Source organism: Chenopodium quinoa, unplaced genomic scaffold, assembly GCF_001683475.1.
Source record: "Chenopodium quinoa cultivar QQ74 unplaced genomic scaffold, ASM168347v1, whole genome shotgun sequence".
In the NCBI taxonomy this organism is placed as follows: domain Eukaryota; kingdom Viridiplantae; phylum Streptophyta; class Magnoliopsida; order Caryophyllales; family Amaranthaceae; genus Chenopodium; species Chenopodium quinoa.
Genome location: NW_018743292.1, coordinates 9,906,978 through 9,925,535, shown reverse-complemented (window position 1 = coordinate 9,925,535; position 18,558 = coordinate 9,906,978). Strand labels below are relative to the sequence as shown.

General features: G+C 32.0%; 1 protein-coding gene across 1 annotated transcript; it reads left to right on the top strand.

The window, feature by feature from the left end:
• Positions 1-2,841: 2,841 nt before the first annotated feature.
• On the top strand, positions 2,842-18,291 carry LOC110736949 (sodium/hydrogen exchanger 1-like). The gene is made up of 14 exons (XM_021917287.1): positions 2,842-3,139; positions 4,220-4,338; positions 4,628-4,725; positions 5,448-5,507; positions 5,591-5,637; positions 5,722-5,916; positions 7,282-7,328; positions 8,650-8,716; positions 9,402-9,502; positions 16,007-16,108; positions 17,037-17,175; positions 17,258-17,320; positions 17,400-17,480; positions 17,662-18,291. The coding sequence occupies exons 1-14, from the start codon at positions 2,978-2,980 to the stop codon at positions 18,013-18,015; spliced, it is 1,635 nt and encodes a 544-aa protein (XP_021772979.1). The 5' UTR covers positions 2,842-2,977; the 3' UTR covers positions 18,016-18,291.
• The last annotated feature ends 267 nt before the right edge of the window (positions 18,292-18,558 follow it).

Sequence of the window (18,558 nt, the reverse complement as noted above, 5' to 3'; positions counted from 1 at the left end):
GTAACCTATTTTATTTCCTATATTGTTCTTCATAGTCCAAGAATTGTTCTTGTTGAATGGTAAAAAAAAAGAATCGTTCTTGTTGAAATCATAATAGAACTATTATAGTTTATATGAAGTTAGAATTGTATATTAAAAATTATTTGAAACAAGTCGTGAAAACATTTTAATACAATAATACGGAGTAATGAATTTGTAGTATCTTACTGAAGTGATTAATTGTTTTTCCTTACATAAAAAAAAAAAAGAAAAAAAAAAACTTGTAGAAATAAAATATGGAACAGATCAACCAGAACTCCAGAAGGTAGACTTGAGTTGGAATTGTTTTTCATTACTAGTCCAAAATTTTGGTGCCATAATAAATTAATAATTAAAGGAGCAAAGAAGAGAAGAATGTATCCGATCCAATAAATATTAGAAAAAGAATTAGCAGAGATAGTACAGTATTAAAGAAAATTGTCAACGCAAGAAAAAAAAAAAGGCATATACACATCGTAGGCAAAGAAATCTTCAAAATTTCGAATTACTTTCTAGGTGTTGATAGGCATTAATTGAATGGCTTGTACTTCTTAGTGTTACACAAAGGACACTTTTATTAAGCTTTGGATTTATGATGTTTTAATTTGGCGTTTGCCCTTTAAATCCAACCATAAACTCTAGTTGTCCTTTAAGAATGACTCTCACAACTTATAATCCCTTATTTATTTATCTATTTATTTATTTACTAGTACGTGTCCCGGACGTTGTCCCGAATACCCATTTTAAAGAGTGTACCTATTTGTGGGCATGTTTTGTATTATTATTATAATTATAATTATCATAATAATAACAATAATAAAAATTTTATTATTAGTATTTATATATTTTTTTTTAAATGTTAGATACAAAAAGAGAGTAGTAATACTATCTATTATTCTTTTTTTCACGTTTGTTATTATTTTCTGTTTTTGTAAGTTGATGTTTGTGAATTATACATAAATAAAAAAAAATTATATAATTAAGATATTGTTTATCAAAGTTCTATGTCGACATAGGGCTAAATTTCAATGGGGCACTAAAATAATAGAGGGATGTATAATTTTGTGAAAAGAAGAGTGCGTCGGTAAAAAAAAGTAAAATAAATAAAAAGTTAAAATTAAAGTAATTATTTTGTTAACATGTAAAATCAACGGATTATATTGTTGGTTTAATTGGATCATTTGTAATACATGGCTGGTAAATGAGCTACGGAGGCTTTGTAAAACCCGTAAAGTTCTAAGACCTTGCTAACATTGATCTGATTTCACTTCAAGATTCCCTTGTATTGTGCCGTTTCTGTTGTGTCCTAATTTTAGTAGTTTTTGACTTCTTTAATTTCATTAACAAAATTACAAACATACACAAAAATACTACAACCGAATATGAAAAATGCTTGATTCAAAAGCTTTAATAATGGTAAATCAATGGTAGACTAAAAAAAATAATGATACACGACCATATTTATAATTATAATTATGTGGTTATTCGTATAAGAGTAAAATTCTAGTGTTAATTGGATATTCATATTAATTATAATATGTGGTGTGTTGCTATAAGTAAAATTCTATAGATAAATTTTTTTCAAAAGAATTATAAATTATTTTATGTATACTTTATTTTATATCCTAAACAAATGTATCTAATCTAATCTGGCATCTAATTTAATGTGGTGTGTTGCTATAAGTAAAATTCTATTGTCAATAAAAAGATAATTTTTTTTTGAAAAGAATTATAAATTATTTTTTGTATACTGTTTTTTATCCTAAACAAATCTATCCAATCTAATCTAATCACAATAATATCTATTTGTCGCCTATGTGACTCGACACTTGGCGAAAAACTGAAATGCCAAGTATCAATTCGTGACCTGGATGCATGACCGGCTTTATTTATTAGTGATATGATAAGATTTTTTTTTTTTTTTTTTTTTTTAAACATGTTTTTGTGAAATTAGATAAGACTTCGATTTATCGCTATAGTTTTTAATTGTTTTCAAGACGGAGTAATGTCTTATCAGTTATCAGATAATTTTAGATGAAATTAGAGAAATAGATTATAAATCGATCCAGTATTGTTATGCGATTAAAGAGACTAGTGATAATATTATATTCTAGCTTTAAATTCTATCACCAATTCACCACCCATATGTTTAAATAACATAACAACAAAAGTTATTCAATAATTTTGATGAAATTTTCATATCTATCAATTAAATCAACACAAATATTATATAACACGAGTCACACGACTATCTCTAAAACCAGGCAATGGCGCAATGCCAGGATTTATTTATAGATTACAAATTTCACAATAGAAGAATAAAAAAAACAGGATTCTATAAACAATTACTCCAATTAATTCTAGAAATAAGACTACAAACATCAAGATAAAGTTTATGCATTCACGATTGCTAAAAATAGTCAAACCCAAATGCCAATCTCCAATTTCCATCTCTATCTTGGACCCACCTTCATCCCAAACAACAAATTTATTTATTTTATTTTTCAATTTTTTTATCAATATTAAGCGCCAACTGTAACTTATCTTCTACATCATGTCTCATCATAATATTCTCGACACTTTTCCTCAACAACCAATAATCTTCCACCACCTGTCCTTCTCATGTTTCAATTTCAATTTATTTCATGTTAAAACCATATTCAATATCCAATCATGATTAGTCAAACTCTCAAATCAACTCAGAATTTGCCACGTGGGTTTGTTTAGCTGGCTTTCTATAAGCACGTAGCATAGAATCATTTCAATTGGGCCCAAAATTGATGTTTTTATGTTCCCTTTAATACAAGTCTAAAAGGAGTACAAATCACTTTTTTAAGTTGACAGTAAAGTAAATTTCTAGTCTTTTTATAGTAATTGTACACTAATTAAGCTCAAAGATTGGAACTTTATGAATTAATTTTTGCAGATATTATCTGCAATTTGAAGAAGAAGAAGAAAGATGTTTGGGGTGGAAAAGATATTGCATGAATCAACACCATTTGATACGAGTACAGTGATCTCGATTACCGTGTTCATCAGTTTAATTTGTTTGTGTATTATTATTGGTCATTTGCTTGAGGAAAATCGTTGGGCCAATGAATCAATCACCTCTCTTCTTCTGGTAATTTTTTATTTTATATTTTTTATTTGATACCCATTTGAAAGTTTTGATTTTTTTTGGTGGGTTTTGAGTGGAGTTTTTGCAAGCTTTGGAATTTAATTTTTGGGGTTTACTAGGTTAATTTTTGGTCAGTACCCTAAAATAGAAAATTACCCATTTGAAAATTTGAATGCTATTTTGCTGTTTTGGTGGTGTATTTAAGTAGGAATTTTGTATATTAATTTTTGGTTTTGATTAGGTTGGTTTTTGGTTAGTGCACAAAAATATAAAATTTGAGTTTGGGTGGTGAATTTACGTATTTCGGATATTGATTCTTGATTTTGTTGAGTTATTTTTGGAATAGAATTGATTAATTAGTTGTCATTTGCCAAATATTTCATCAATTGTGTTTTGGATCAATAATGTGATGATATTACGGAATAGCGAACTCACAATTGGTAAGGCTGCATATATTATATGATATGATCCCCATAGGGCCAGGACTACTAGGGTTTTTAATCTTATCAGTTAACATCAAATTTGGTCTTCCCAAAACTTGAATTATATTTATATGGCTCGTGATTACCAGGGATGTCAATAGAGTGGGACGGGTGTGGAGGATTGTAGGTCTGCCCAGCACTCGAATTACCTTAAGTCGGGTTGTGAATGTAATATGCTGTAGCACATATTTATCTTTTCACAATTTCACACTATTGATTGGAAAAGTTTTGAGTTTTTGATTGAGTTCTGTAATGAAGACCTTTACTTTACAATAATTATAAAAACACATGGAGACATTTGTATTTGTTCTTTATGATCTGAAAGTGAATAAGGCTCATCATCAACTCTGCATGTTATTGAAGTGTTGAATCATATCTGGGATTAGAATGGACCATGTGTTCGAATTTGTCACAATGGACAATGCACCAAAACATTTCTTAGGCATCTTTTGGCTGTTTAATGTGATTTGTGATGCAATTGAGTATTTAAAAGCAGTTGGCTGATTTTTCTGTATGAATTTTGTAGCCTGTTTGCATATATATATGTCGGATGCTCTGTGTTTTAGTTGTGTTCTTTGATCGACTTTGTTACTAAACTTAGGGTGTGGCGTCTGGAGGAGTTGTATTATTAATACGTAAAGGCCAGAACTCTCGCATTCTTGTGTTCAATGAAGAGCTGTTCTTCATTTACCTGTTGCCACCAATCATTTTCAATGCCGGGTAAGTTCTCCTTTCTGATTTGCATGGGTTAAGACTTCAAGACTAAAACTTGTGTCATGTACTACTTAAGCACTTTGATTCGATGCTTTTACTATGGTTTCACATCCTAATGCTTCATGTAGAGTGCTCTGTGCTTGAGTTAAAGACTATCATGTTGGATCATAACTTGGGTCCCCTTACATGATATCTTTGGAAGTAGGCAATTTAACTTGTATGCTGATACTATATGATTACAATGCGTGAAATTCTAGAAAAGAATCATTTTGTTACTGACTTTGGATATTTGCAGGTTTCAGGTTAAGAAAAAGCAGTTTTTCAAGAATTTCTCAACTATATTGTCGTTTGGGGTGGTGGGTACATTAATATCGTTCTGCCTTGTATCAGTAGGTAAGACAGCTGATTTCTCTGGCCACTGTTTGTCCGTTTCTGTCAAGTAGTTTTTTGCATCTCCTTGCCTAAGTTTATATGTATGAAATTAAAAATAATTTCAATAGACGCAGTGTGCTCCATAATTACTGATTGATATATTATAGCATACTGTCTATCACATTATGAAATTGCCATGGATTATGGAACTTTTTGCCGTCTATTTAATGCTTTATAGTAGAAGCAAAAAAATTTGAAATTTCATATACCAGATACGAGTCCATCCTTCGTATAAGATCCTGAAAACCACCTGTTTTAAAAAAAAAGGAAAAATGATAAATATAGCCAAAAAAGGGAAAATCAAGGATAGATCAACATTAATCACACCAATTTGCGCATGATTTTGTCATGAACTCCCAACTGTATTCCATTTTAGCAAGTCTATTTGAAATCATTACCCAAAAAATGTTTATATAAACCAGTTGATTTATAAGAAGATTAATAGCATTTGGTCAAACTTGCACAATGATTGTTGGGGTTTCACATCATATTGAAGATCTTGATTATTCTTGAATCTGTCTGGCCAATATTATAGGAAGTCATAGTGGATGTCCAACAGTTGATTCATATTATGTCAATTGTTAAGGGACATTGACACATGGATTAATGCAACCAACTTATGGAAATGTATATGTTTGCAAAGATATTTTATCTGAAACTCTTTTTTCATTTGAATCTTGTAGGTGTACAATTTCTGTTGAAGAAGATTGGTTTGACACAGCTCAGCGTTAATGACTATCTGGGTAATTCATTACAATATATCTAAGAGGTTTCCATTCTCTTCATATCCTAATCATACTCTAAATATAGCTTTATTTATCTGCAGCTCTTGGTGCCATATTATCTGCAACAGATTCTGTCTGTACCTTGCAGGTATGCATCTCAATGAAAGAGAAAGCGTGATTATTGATTCATAATCATGCTCTACTAACATATGATCTCTCTTGCATTTGGTAGGTCCTAAATCAGGATGACACACCCCTTCTTTACAGTGTTGTATTTGGAGAAGGAGTTGTAAATGATGCAACCTCCATTGTGCTCTTCAATGCAGTCCAATCACTTGATTTAAGCAACCTCAGTGCCATGACTGCCCTAGCATTGTTGGGGACCTTCTTGTACCTGTTTATCACCAGCACTCTTCTTGGTGTTCTTGTAAGTTTCAATTGTTGTAATTTAGGCTCATTTTAAAGTACCATACTCACCCGTCTCATTATCAAAGTCTTGCATGAGCTACTTGTTAAATTTGGTAGCTGACAAAGATGTTTTTTCCAATCCAAGATAAAAGTTGTTATGGCTAAATTTTCTTGATCTAAACCATATGCCGTTCTACAATACTATGCAACATTAATTGTCAAATTTTAATATTACTATTAGTGTTTAGCTCGGGCGATCAGGTCAATACGTTAAATATTCTTGTATTATAGTTTTCAACTTTTCATGTATTATATTTTTGTGTAGATGAATTTGACCCTTTTTTTGTGTACATCATAATCTTAAATACTTTTATTTTAAATTTAGTCTAAGAAAATAATTTGTTTTCTAGTCAATATCTAGCATGGAGTACTACTTAAGAAATAACAAATGTAAAAGTACAACGAAAACACTCTCATGGTTTACATTAACTATATATAAGAAGAATAACTAAGAAAAATTATTAGATAGCAAAGATGGTAATGGACCCAAGTTCAATTCTTAACATAATCATTTTTAATTGATGTGTACAATTCATATTAGGAATGCTTTTTAATATATAGTATAGATATAACACTATTGGTCAAGAGAGGGATGACACGTGGCGTATATCCTTGATTAGGAATGCTTTTTAATATATAGTATAGATATAACACTATTGGTCAAGAGAGTATTAAATGCTACTTTACATTACCTATGTACTTGAACTAAGCTTAACTGAATTATAATGTGCGCAAATTGTTAAAATGACTTAAATTTTGGACTAAAGGGAGCAAATCTTAGCACTTCTCTCATATATTCTGTTTCTTGGTGGTAAAGCTGTCACAGGCTGGGCCAACCATGCCTAGATGGTTCAAATACTTGGCAGTCCTGGAGACCTGGTTAAGCATAGTCTTGAATGGACCCACTCCTAGCCAACTGTGCCGCTGTGGGTTAATTTAGACCTCACTGAACCAAGCCAGGCTGATTATAGCCAGTCTTATAAGAATTTCAACTATAGTATTAAAGAAGTTTCATTTAATAGGTTTGGCTGATTTGGGTTAAAAAATTTCGAAATATATATATGTGAATCACCTACTTTGTGCTTAAAGCCTAACTGTATATTAGCCTGGCCTGAACTGTGTTGTTTGTGGAAACATCGAACAATGTTGAAACACAACTGGACACTCTCTCAACCTTGTTTTAATTGGACAAATCGAACATCCACTAGAGTCCTTTCTTAGTTTAATATAGAGCTATTGACCATCAATGCTCCAACAACAACATTTTCTCTTTGCAGTATTCTATGTTATTGTTTGTTATCTTACTTGTATTCTATGGATGCAGGTAGGGCTGTTGAGTGCTTTTATTATAAAGAAGCTCTACCTTTCAAGGTAATTCAATTGAAATTTATTATCTAATGTCAAAGTATTTACATGTTAGACTATGTTGAGTGTCCTCTATCATTTAAACTAAAGGTCTAAGTGTACCTTTGTTTTCGTGCGCACCCCCTCCCTCCCTCCCGTTTCAACAAGATAGGGCCTTAGGTGGATGGATTTTGTAGCTGTTTTAATTTAAACAATTTCTCTCAAGTTTAAATAACAAAGGACGGCTAGTTCTGTTTCTTATTAATCAAGGAACCATAATACTAGTTTTACTTGTTATCAAAAAGGAAATTTTTTCTCAAAATTATTAGAACTGCTTGTGCTTAAAGACAGATAACATAATTATTGACCTCTAAATATGTTGCTTAACATGGCCTATACAGCCGTATTCCGCTTAAGCTCAAATATTCCATTGGATACTGCGGACATGACAAGAAGCTTTTGTAAATGAATGCTTATTGCTGGATTATATAAAAGCTAAATGGATTACCTTTTTCTATACATTTAGCTTTTATATAATCTAGCAATAAATATTCATTTAAAGAAACTTCAACAATAAATACTATTCCGTATGTTGAATAAAAAAATATTGCAAGTTGAGCAAGAAAAAAAATAAGATAAGTCCATGTGCAAGCGACTAGAATTAAACCCATCACTTCAACTAATTGAACTATCAATTCTAAGTTATACATGCTTACATTTGTTGGATTTATTATATTATTATGGGGGCCTACTTTAGAAATCTAAAGCGCAGGGAGTTGGGCCTTGGGGGGTCAGGCCTCCACCAGCCCCTCCATTGGCTCCACCCCTGCAATTTTGTGTTGTTAGTTGTCAATAAAACAAATTTCATGTGAGTATTATGAATCTTTCCTGTGGTTCTGTCTAATAGGATTTGGTTCTCTTCTGATAAGAAGGGTGATGTATAAAGATAATGATAAGCTAAAAACTGTATATGCTTTCAGTTATATATTGTATGTGGTGGTGCACTGCACATCTCTTGTTTATTATTGCTTAAAATATGATTGTCATAAGTCCTTTGAATTTGGATAATGACATTGTATGATGGTGAAGTTTAAGTGGCAGTTTCCAAGGAAAACCAATGGCTCTAGGATCGTACTGGCGAAACCTAGGTAGCACAGTGTCATTTCATACCCTTATTTATTTTTGTACCTTTTGCTATAGTGCCCAAGTTTCATGGTACTCTTGCCTATTGGTGGCAAGAGTGCAAGTCGTGTGCAAAATTTGGTATTGCTCTACATGCTATCTAAGATGCTGTCAGTAGTCGATTTGATCTCATTTATAATAATACCTTTTTCTCAAATTTTGGCAGACATTCTACAGATCGTGAAATTGCGCTTATGATGCTTATGGCTTATTTGTCTTACATGATAGCTGAGGTAAAAACCATAAACGCAAGTCTGTAGTTGTTAAGAGTCTGACAAACTATGTATGTTACATTTATTGACTTATTCTTTTTCTTTTGCTCCTGCACCTGTGTTTAAAGTAATGCTCATAATTGCTGAATTTGTATACTAAAGTGACTAATTTTATCGCATTGGTATGTTAGAACAAGTCCACTCTAGCTGGTGACAGAGACATATTATAGAGGGTTTGTTGTGGATCTTTAAAATTATAAAGGTTACAACTGTTTTAAAATTTCCATGGATGAGGGATCTATGTAATCATTTCCGACCCTGGCTTTCCTTCACCAGTGAACTGGTTAGGTTCTATTAAGGATGCTCAGGGAACTAGATGATGAGCACATTGTACTTGGAGTCTTGGAGAGATCTGTATTAGCAAGACAGGTTATAAGAAACTGAGATAACTTTATCTTAGTTTCACCAGCATGCTGCAAGGCGAATTAGGCTATTCAGCTGGGATAGAACCGTCGAATATATTATAATTTTTTTTACTAGTGAGATATTGAGGGTTTGTTTTTAAGGAAAATAATTACTATAATCACTTTATATGTGTTGCTTTGCCAGAACTTTGTTTTTTTATGTGTTAACTAAATTGCATAAAATCCTGTATTATTATTAATATTATTACAGACAAAAAATCATTGATTTCTTTGTCTTGCAGCTTATGGATCTTAGCGGTATCTTGACAGTCTTCTTTTGTGGTGTTGTCATGTCACATTACACATGGCACAATGTATCAGAAAGCTCAAGAATAACCTCCAAGTAAGAAATTACAAATCTCTGGTCATATTGATCTTCATAATAGATACTCAAAGTTCATATTTTATAACCTCCTAAATGTAAAAGTTTGGTGGTCATCTGGTTTCTCTAGAATGTTTTATGCTTTGTATACTGTAGATATCAGTAACTCTCACTTACATTTGTGATACTGTAAGAGTTCCAGCAGTATGCATCGTCCAATTTTTGACATAGTAGGAGCACTCAAGCAATTTTACAGTGTGGGTTGAGGGATTTGGGAGAAAAGAAAAGAAGGGAAAAGGAGGGAGGAATTTTCTATTGTTCGGATAGTACATTAAGAGGGTGAGAGAAAAAAGAGGGGAGGGGAGGGATTGGAAGGAAATTGTGTCCTTTATTATTTAAAAAAATAATCTCTCCAATATTGGAGAGATTTGGAAAGAAAATGGTAACCATCCAGTCACATAAGTCTGCCTCTCCTCTTTCCCTTGCTTTCTATGTCTGACCCTCGTTACCCTCTCTCATTTCCTTTCCCCCGCTTCTTTGTCCACCCCTTTTTACTTTCTCTCTCCTATTCCCCTCTGCCTTTTTTTATCTCCTATTCTTTTATTGTTCTTAGATTTCCATCCCGTTCCCTCCTCATTTCCATCATCCAAACAATGGAATTACTTCTCTCCCTTCCCTTTATAATTTTCTATCCGAACACAGTGTTGAGAGTCCTGAAATATGTGCTTGGTAGTTGGTACTACTTAATGACATAAGATGCAATATGCACATTTAGGCTTTGTTTGGTTCAATGTTAGTAAAGGAAGGGAAGGGAAAAGAAGGGAAGGAAAAAGAAAGGAAGAGAAGGGAAAGGAAATAAACCATATTTTCCAATGTTTGGTTTGATGGAAAGATTGTGAAAGGAATCCAATGTTTGATATAATATTAGTCAAGGAAGGGAAGGTAAAACAAATTTTATAAAGGATTTCCAATCCCAAACTATACTCATACGTTAGCTTATGTCAAGGAGGATCTAACAAACAATAATATACTTATACATCCTCCAATATTATTCTAATGATAATCAAACCATTAATATGTACTAACTATACTCATACGTTAGTTTCACATCAATAATTGATAAATGACAAACAATTGTAGAAAATGAAATTCAAAAGCACTTTAATTATTATAAATCAAAGATTAAATGTAGTAGAGTCAAAATAAGCTAATACTTAAAACCATAACAAATGACATAATAAAAATAGAAGTAATCCTTCGTACTGTGACCAACTATACTAATGACCCATAATACTAATAACTAGAAATGACGACTAAAGTGTTTGATTATTGATAGATATAAATGGTAGTATGTTAATTAGAAACACCCTCCTCCTCCATCATTTGAATAAGAAAAGCCTTACGAATTCTTTGAGGACAACCAAAAAATTCTCTCACCCTTGTTTCATTAGCATTTAAAAATCTGTAAGCTTTAAATTGCTTGCTTTCTTCAACTCCCAAGTTCACAATTTCCTCAAATATTTCACACTTGAGTAAACCTGTGGACGAATTTGCTTCAAAATGGAATTACCTTCCCTTATTGCTTCTGAAACACTATCAAGTCCCTCCTTTAAAACTTGGATCTCATAGTCATCATCTGGACTTCCTTTTCTTTTCTTACCTTTAGATGAACTCTCACCCTTGCTCTCACTTTTGGAAGCACTTGAAGATCCTAATTTTTGCATCATTGGAGAATTATTACAACCAAAATCCTCTAGTGTTATATCATTTTGGCTTACTAGGTCATCGATAGTTTCAATGTTATTTGGTGGGGAATCTATTCCATTGTCACTCCTTTGACGTGCTCTCTCTTTTGCTGTTAGAGATCCTTCACCATTTGCCCTATCTTTTGCATAAAGGTCCATGAGTTTCTCGTAAAATGGAATAGGAGTAGTCATCCATTTTTTGGCATCAGGTTTAGTCTGTAATATGTAAATTAACACATTGTATTCATTAGTGAACATTACAAAATAATACAATGCTTAAATTTTATTTTAAAAAGAGTATAAATACCTCAATCAAGGCTTGCCATACTTCTCTGCTAAAAATAGCTTGCTCTCTAAATCCCATCCAAAGCCACTAGAATTCTTAAACATACCATGTGCATCATTAAATTTTTTTTACGAGCCTTTTGGGGATTCTGCAAATGCTCTTCTTAAGTAGTGGAAGCTTGAGCTTTTAATGCAATTCCTTGACCATGAAATCATAAGATGAAGAAGTCCACTGACCATTAATTCTATTACCAATCTGTTGTTGGTGAAGTAGTGAATCGATGAGAAGTGCATCCATGTTTTCGCTCCATTTGATTTGGACCCCTCTATTCTTTTTTGATGGTATTTCCATCTAGTTAACCTACACAATTCAATAAAATAACATACAAGTATGCATTTTGTAAATTTCCTATCATTTAAAAAATAGTTGGCATTGATAAGTTAAACTCCGTATAATAAAAAAAAAACACACATTAATATTCAAGTTTGATAATCCTTGTCATCTTATTATACGAGACAACAAACTAAAGTACATAGGCATTCCACATTTGAGCAGCTATATTATCACGAATAATTTTTCCTTTTTCGGTATCCTCATCTATTGCGTTGCGCCTAGGCCGTCTCCTACTATTTAAGAGCTCACGATCAACTTCAGCAATAAGCTCCTCATCAGGATCAGTGCTCACTAAAAAGTTATTTAATATACAACATGCTAAGAAGACATCTCTTTATGTATCAAAAGAGTAGTGTGGCTCAGTTAAACTTGCAATAATAGCAAATCTTTTTTTTAACACCCCAAATGCTCTCTTTATAGCATTGCGTAGTGACGCGTGCCGAAGATTAAAAAGTTCTTGTGCATTTTCTGGTGCACAAACAGAGTACTCTTTTAGGTGATAGCGTACACCCCTATAAAGGGTTAAGAGCACACCAAGACCCTCCCATCTCGGTAACACATAAGTAAACTTCAAATCAAATGTGCATGCAACCAAGACATTTTGAGTAGGCCAATTTTTTCTACCACAATACCTTGGTGCATTAGAATCAGAAATCTTGACACGGACATGTGTACCATCAATAACTCCTATACAATCCTGACATAAAAATTAAAGTTACACAACTTCATATCTTTATATGTACAATTATAATTAAAGTTACTTAAATCATATAGTTTACCTTAAAATATGGGTAAAATCTATTGTTGTTTATAATCTCCGAAGGAATAGATGTGCCATCAGGTTGTATAAGAAACTCATTCTCTAAAGAAATGATAGCTTCCATAACTCTATGAAAATATCTACTTATGGTCTCACCGGAACGACGGAAAAAAACTTGCAAAACGCAATTCCTTACATTATGAGCTGTGGCATAAATAAATATTGCAACTTGCTCTTCAACACTAGCATGACGTGTGTCATTTAATTGACCCCTTGTACGCAATAGGGTACATAAATGAGCAAAAGTCTCTAGTAGCATGCGTAAAAAATGACGACTTCTTCTGGAATTTATAAGAAATGTAAAAAGGTTTCCTCTTGCAATCTCTCGTGCAATAGTCTCTTCTCTAGATGACATCAATAACATAATACTAATAACATAATACTAAAACAGACACCAAGAATGACACGTGTCACTTCTAGGTGCTGTTTTTTTCCCTCCAAAACTTTTTTTCTTTGTTTTTTTTTTAATTCACTCCTAAAAAAAAAAAACACTTATTTTTATAATTGTGATTCACTTTCTTAAAAAAATTATTCACCAAATCATATAATTGTGATTCACTTCCTAAAAAAATATTCACATATTTTCCATATTTTTATTGTATAAAATATTATTCTATATCTTTTACTTTTTTCTTTTTTTGCGTGTTCTACCTGTTTCACCGTTTGGTCTAATCCGAATTCGGGGCTTAATTTTGGGTATAAATTAAGATTCAAACCTTTTCAATTTCATTTAAAAATACGAGGATTATTTTTTGGTAGATTTTGATTAACATTATAATTCGTTATAAAATTTTGTAAAAATCGTGCGTGGCACGAGACCTAATCTAGTATGGTTGTGAATCAAACTCCGTTTTGGATTATGTATGATCCATATGTAACTAAACAAATCATTTTGACAGTAGCAAATTGCCTCATTTTATCCCAAGTCATTACCAAAGAATCATATTCACTATTGTTAGCTTCTACATTTGGCTCATGATCCCATTAAAATCTTCTTCCATCTATGGCATAATATGCAACAAAATTACAGAAATCAATAACTATATACTAAAAGACACACCAGCCATGACATGTGTCATTTTCTGGTGTGTCCTTAGATACAATATTTTTTTTCTTTTATTTTCTTGAAGAAAATCTTTTAGTGAGGTAAAAAAAGTTGACTAAAATGTAAATAACTTTAATTGTAACAAAATAATTATTATCTAGATTTTTAATTATAGAAAAAATAAAATACAATAACTTCTTTAGGAAGGAAAAATATCATATACTTGGTAGATTATCAACAAAAGATTTTTATTACTTATTTTTGTTAAGTAAATTACCTTGATAACCAATATTTACGTAAGAACATCAATCAATAACTATATAATTTATTGATTGATAACTATTAGTTATTATATAAAATATTAACAAAATATAATTTAAAATATATTGATATCTAATTAGAGTTCATCTCATGAGAAAAGTTGAATAAGAAATAATATGTTATAATATTATTTTAGGTTGCACAGTTTTGGATGAAATAATAGAGTGATTTTAATAGTGTGTGCAAAGAAAATTTATTCGTAAGGTTAGTACATAACTTTAAAATTTTACATTTAGTTAACAAGAAAAATAACACTTTAACAATAACACACCGAAATACATAAAATAACCATATGCTCAATGCTTAAACTTTAAAGTACATATTTAGTTAATCGGTTTTTTCATGACTATGTTTCATTTTAGTAATTATTTCGATAGTTTAATTCACACTAATTTTTGACAATTTTTTTTACATTGATTAAAATAGTTGTAGATTGATAATAGCATTAAAAATTACCGTGCATGGCACGGGACCTAAACTAGTATAGGTATAAATCAGAGTAAATTATAGTAGAAAAATAAATAAACATGTATAAATTCATAATACTAACATAATACCAACAAAAAGAACTAAATTCATAATACTGACATATATTAACAAAAAGAACAATAATACATCGACAAAGAACTAATTATATCATAAACCTAAGAAAGACAGAAAGACGCAAGACAAAAGACGAAAATGAATTTATATCATAAACTTCAAACTTGATATATGACATACAAGTAATTCTTTTAGATTGAAAATTAATACAAACAGTACACAAACTTAAGCAATTAAAATGAAAGAAACACAAAGTAAATGTAATCAAATACTCCAAATAATGAAGTTGTTTAATTAATTAAACTCTAATAACAAAACCCAACATCAATCCTATACAACAAACGTCATAGCAAATACGATTGGAAAAATAATAATGAAGGTCAAATACAATTTCATTAACCCATAATAAATCCATAATCAAACGTCATAGCAGTGACATACATCAAACCCAAATTAACAAAAAGTCAAAAATTAGAAATAGTGAGAAAGCTTACTAGGATTTGCTTCAGACCTTGATTATTGAATAAATTCTTGAAATTTTCAAATAGCTTTGGGTAATTTGGGGTATACTTGATTGCAGTGAGAAAGAGAATTGTGGCTGATGGTTATTTATATACTCCGTATGACGAAAGACGACGAGGGTTTTTGTGTATTGGAGGGAAATATTAGCCGTGGGAGGGAAAATTATCATATTGGAGGGAATAAAAAATTAGATAAATTAAATTTTTAATTTGACAGATTTTAATTTTCTCTTTCATGTCAAATTCCTCTAATTTTGGGAGGAAAGGAGATAGAATATTTTATTAAGGGAGCTTTCCATCCAATTCCTTTCATTTCCAATCAATTCCCATATAATATTTTGAACCAAATAAAGGAACAATCAATTTTCCTTTCCTTTCCTTTCTTTTCCACCCAATTCCCCCCAACCAAAAAGGCCCTTAATTATTTTATTACTTAAATGAGCCAGACTATTGTGGGAAACCTAGAATCGGGTATTATTGGAGGGTGTAGAAGGTTGGGGGGGTGGGGATGGGGAGGGGGAGTAGTTAGGAGTAAAGGACATGCAAAGGAAGAAACGTTTATGTTCTACTCTTTCACCACCATTCTTAAGGATCAAACATGGGCAAGATGGTTGAGTTATTTGCAATCAGTCTGATTTCCTTGTCGTCGATTCAATTATTTTGGCAAACGGGTGTCTTTAAGAGGACAAACTACATATCTCAGTGTGGTTTTGGATCATTCGATAAGAAAAAATGATTGTTTGACTTAATTGAGTAGAGGTCTTGAAAATAATGATCGAAATCTTTTTGCACCACGCTTTACTGGAGGCAAGCACATATTCTAACCCTAAATTATTGTTTTATGATTGCAGGCATGCTTTTGCTACAATGTCGTTTATATCAGAAACATTCATCTTCTTGTATGTTGGTATGGACACATTAGACATTGACAAGTGGAAGGAGAGCAATGCAAGGTATGTTTACATTGAACCTGTTTTCATTTTGTAGAATTCTATTCCTTCTAATCTATGGTTATAATTCTAGTGAAAACAATACCAATAGAATCTCGAGAGATGGCATTTACATGAGGTTACAGACAATTGTAGGTCAATGATATCTCAACCAAAACCAAACAAAGACTGGACCCACCAGAAATGGTTGGCTACATGGATCCCTGCTGCTACAAGCCTACAATCCAGCATGTAGAATCTATGCTAAAAGCTCATCTTAAGATTTTGCTGGCTCTCTGCTAGCTCAGACAACCTTTCTCTAAATGGATTTCGAGCTGGCAATAGGGAGAAAAGACATTGATTGGAGTGTGAGCTCTAAATCATTTCCCATGATTAAAGGACAACAATTTTTACAACCATACATAGAACATTATATAACAAATTCAACCTTTATATCATTGCCGACTTGGAATATTGGGCTGGCTTTCCGGTTGGGTCAGTCTTTGCCCGTTCTTATTCCATTACCAAGCTTCCAAATAAATTGTTGCCCAAACTTATCAATATTGTTTGGTTTGGTTAGGCATAGCTTTTGTCATTTGACCTGTATCCCTGTAGATGCCAACTACTTTCTTCATCCATTATTTTCTCCATTTGGATTGAATCATCTGATTGTTGATTTACTTCAGAACATTTTTGCTCATTATGAGTTCTCTTTACGATGTAACTTCTCTAATGAGGTAGAATATGGCAATATGCATCTGTGGAATAGTGAAGTTTATGAAGTACTTGATCTAGAGAGGATTCTCCCTGTTGCAATTGTCTGCGTTATAATTTAGCTGTATCACTGCCTAAACAAGAAGGATGACCCTAGTATAACATTTATATGATGATAAGAAATTCTTTGTGACTACAATGACAAAAGACTAAATTTAGTGTTTTTCTTCCAATTCAGTGTAGGAACTTACCTTGCTGTTAGTTCCGCGATGCTGTCTTTAATTTTGATTGGACGAGCAGCATTTGTCTTCCCTCTGGCTAATATTTTAAATTACACAAAGAAGAACAGTGATAAAAAAATTAATTTTTCTACACAGGTATGTCTCAATATTTCTGTTCAAATTCCAATCTGTTTTAAGTCTTTTTTTCCTTTTTGGTTCTGACAACTTGCAACTTCAGTTTATAATATGGTGGGCAGGACTAATGAGAGGTGCAGTTACCGTGGCCTTGTCCTACAACGCGGTAAATATTCATCCTATGATCTGTAGTAAAAATCTGCACCACTATACCAATTTTTTTTAATGAAATTATATTACTGCAGTTTTCAGGTTCTGTAGAGGTATCAAATGAGAGATCACTGATGATCAGTTGTACTCTCATTGTTGTTCTGTTTAGTACTCTGGTCAGTTATCTGCATACCCTCTTCATTTCTATATATTCTTTGTGCGTGTGTTACACCAGAAGTTTATCCTACTTTGAATTGCATAGCCTTTATAAAGTTTATATTATTCGCCCTTACAATCTTTGTATATAACTTATTTAAGTATCTAACTAGTTTAAGTAATCCTGTTTCTATGAAACAGCTGTTTGGAACTGTTACCAAGCCCTTGATTAGAGCAATTTTGGGAGCTCCAAGACATGCAGTTTCATATGCAAGTGATATACCAAGCCTTGAATATTTAGACATACCTTTCCTAGAAAGTCAGGAAAATCAAGATAATCCAGAAAATCAAGAAACGAATCTGAATGGTGATGAAGAACCTCGTCAAAGAAGAGGAGGCTTCAGTTTGATTATGAAATATCCTACTGGTGCCGTGCACCACATATGGAGGAAATTTGATAATAAATTTATGAGACCTGTTTTTGGCGGACGAGGTTTTGTGACATATGAACCAGCTTCGCCAACTGGTGCTGCTGATATAAGTCATGAGCAATAAATTTTGATTTAGAGTTCTCAGCTTCCTTTCCTTTTTTCCTTCTAACTAGTAGGGAAGATTTTGCAAAAAGAATAATGTCAAGTACATCACAGTATTTTTTTTTTTTTTTTTTTTTTTTTTGTATATTGTTGTAAATTGAGATAAAATCTTATTTGTCGCTAACATTTTGGATGGAGTCTGAGATTGAAATTGGAGTCATGGATGATATTAATGTTAATAGAAGATGTTGTTCGCGATGAACAGCATTCGAGGCTGTTAACATTTGATGTTGATAAATTACTAATTTACTTTGATCAAGGTTTAATTACTCCTGTAAACCTCACAGTTGTATTATAATGTCATTGTGCTTATGAAGTCAGTGCAATGCCCATTGCATTGGCATAAAGGCACAAATCCTTCATATTGCACGAACCGTGCAATTTTGCTGAGTTATGACTAATGAGTAACAAAATATGTTCTCGGCATCATACGTGCGCATTAGTCGCCCTATTGTTGTTAAAAAAAAATAAGGAAAAAAAACATGATTATTGTACTCCATACTTA

What these genes read in the sequence shown, in the direction of transcription:
- LOC110736949 (XM_021917287.1), top strand. Translation starts at nt 2,978, where the DNA reads ATGTTTGGGGTGGAAAAGATATTGCATGAATCAACACCATTTGATACG. An exon ending in CAATCACCTCTCTTCTTCTG is followed by an intron (nt 3,140 to 4,219) that starts GTAATTTTTTAT and finishes TACTAAACTTAG; the next exon opens with GGTGTGGCGTCTGGAGGAGT. An exon ending in AGCTCAAGAATAACCTCCAA is followed by an intron (nt 9,503 to 16,006) that starts GTAAGAAATTAC and finishes TTATGATTGCAG; the next exon opens with GCATGCTTTTGCTACAATGT.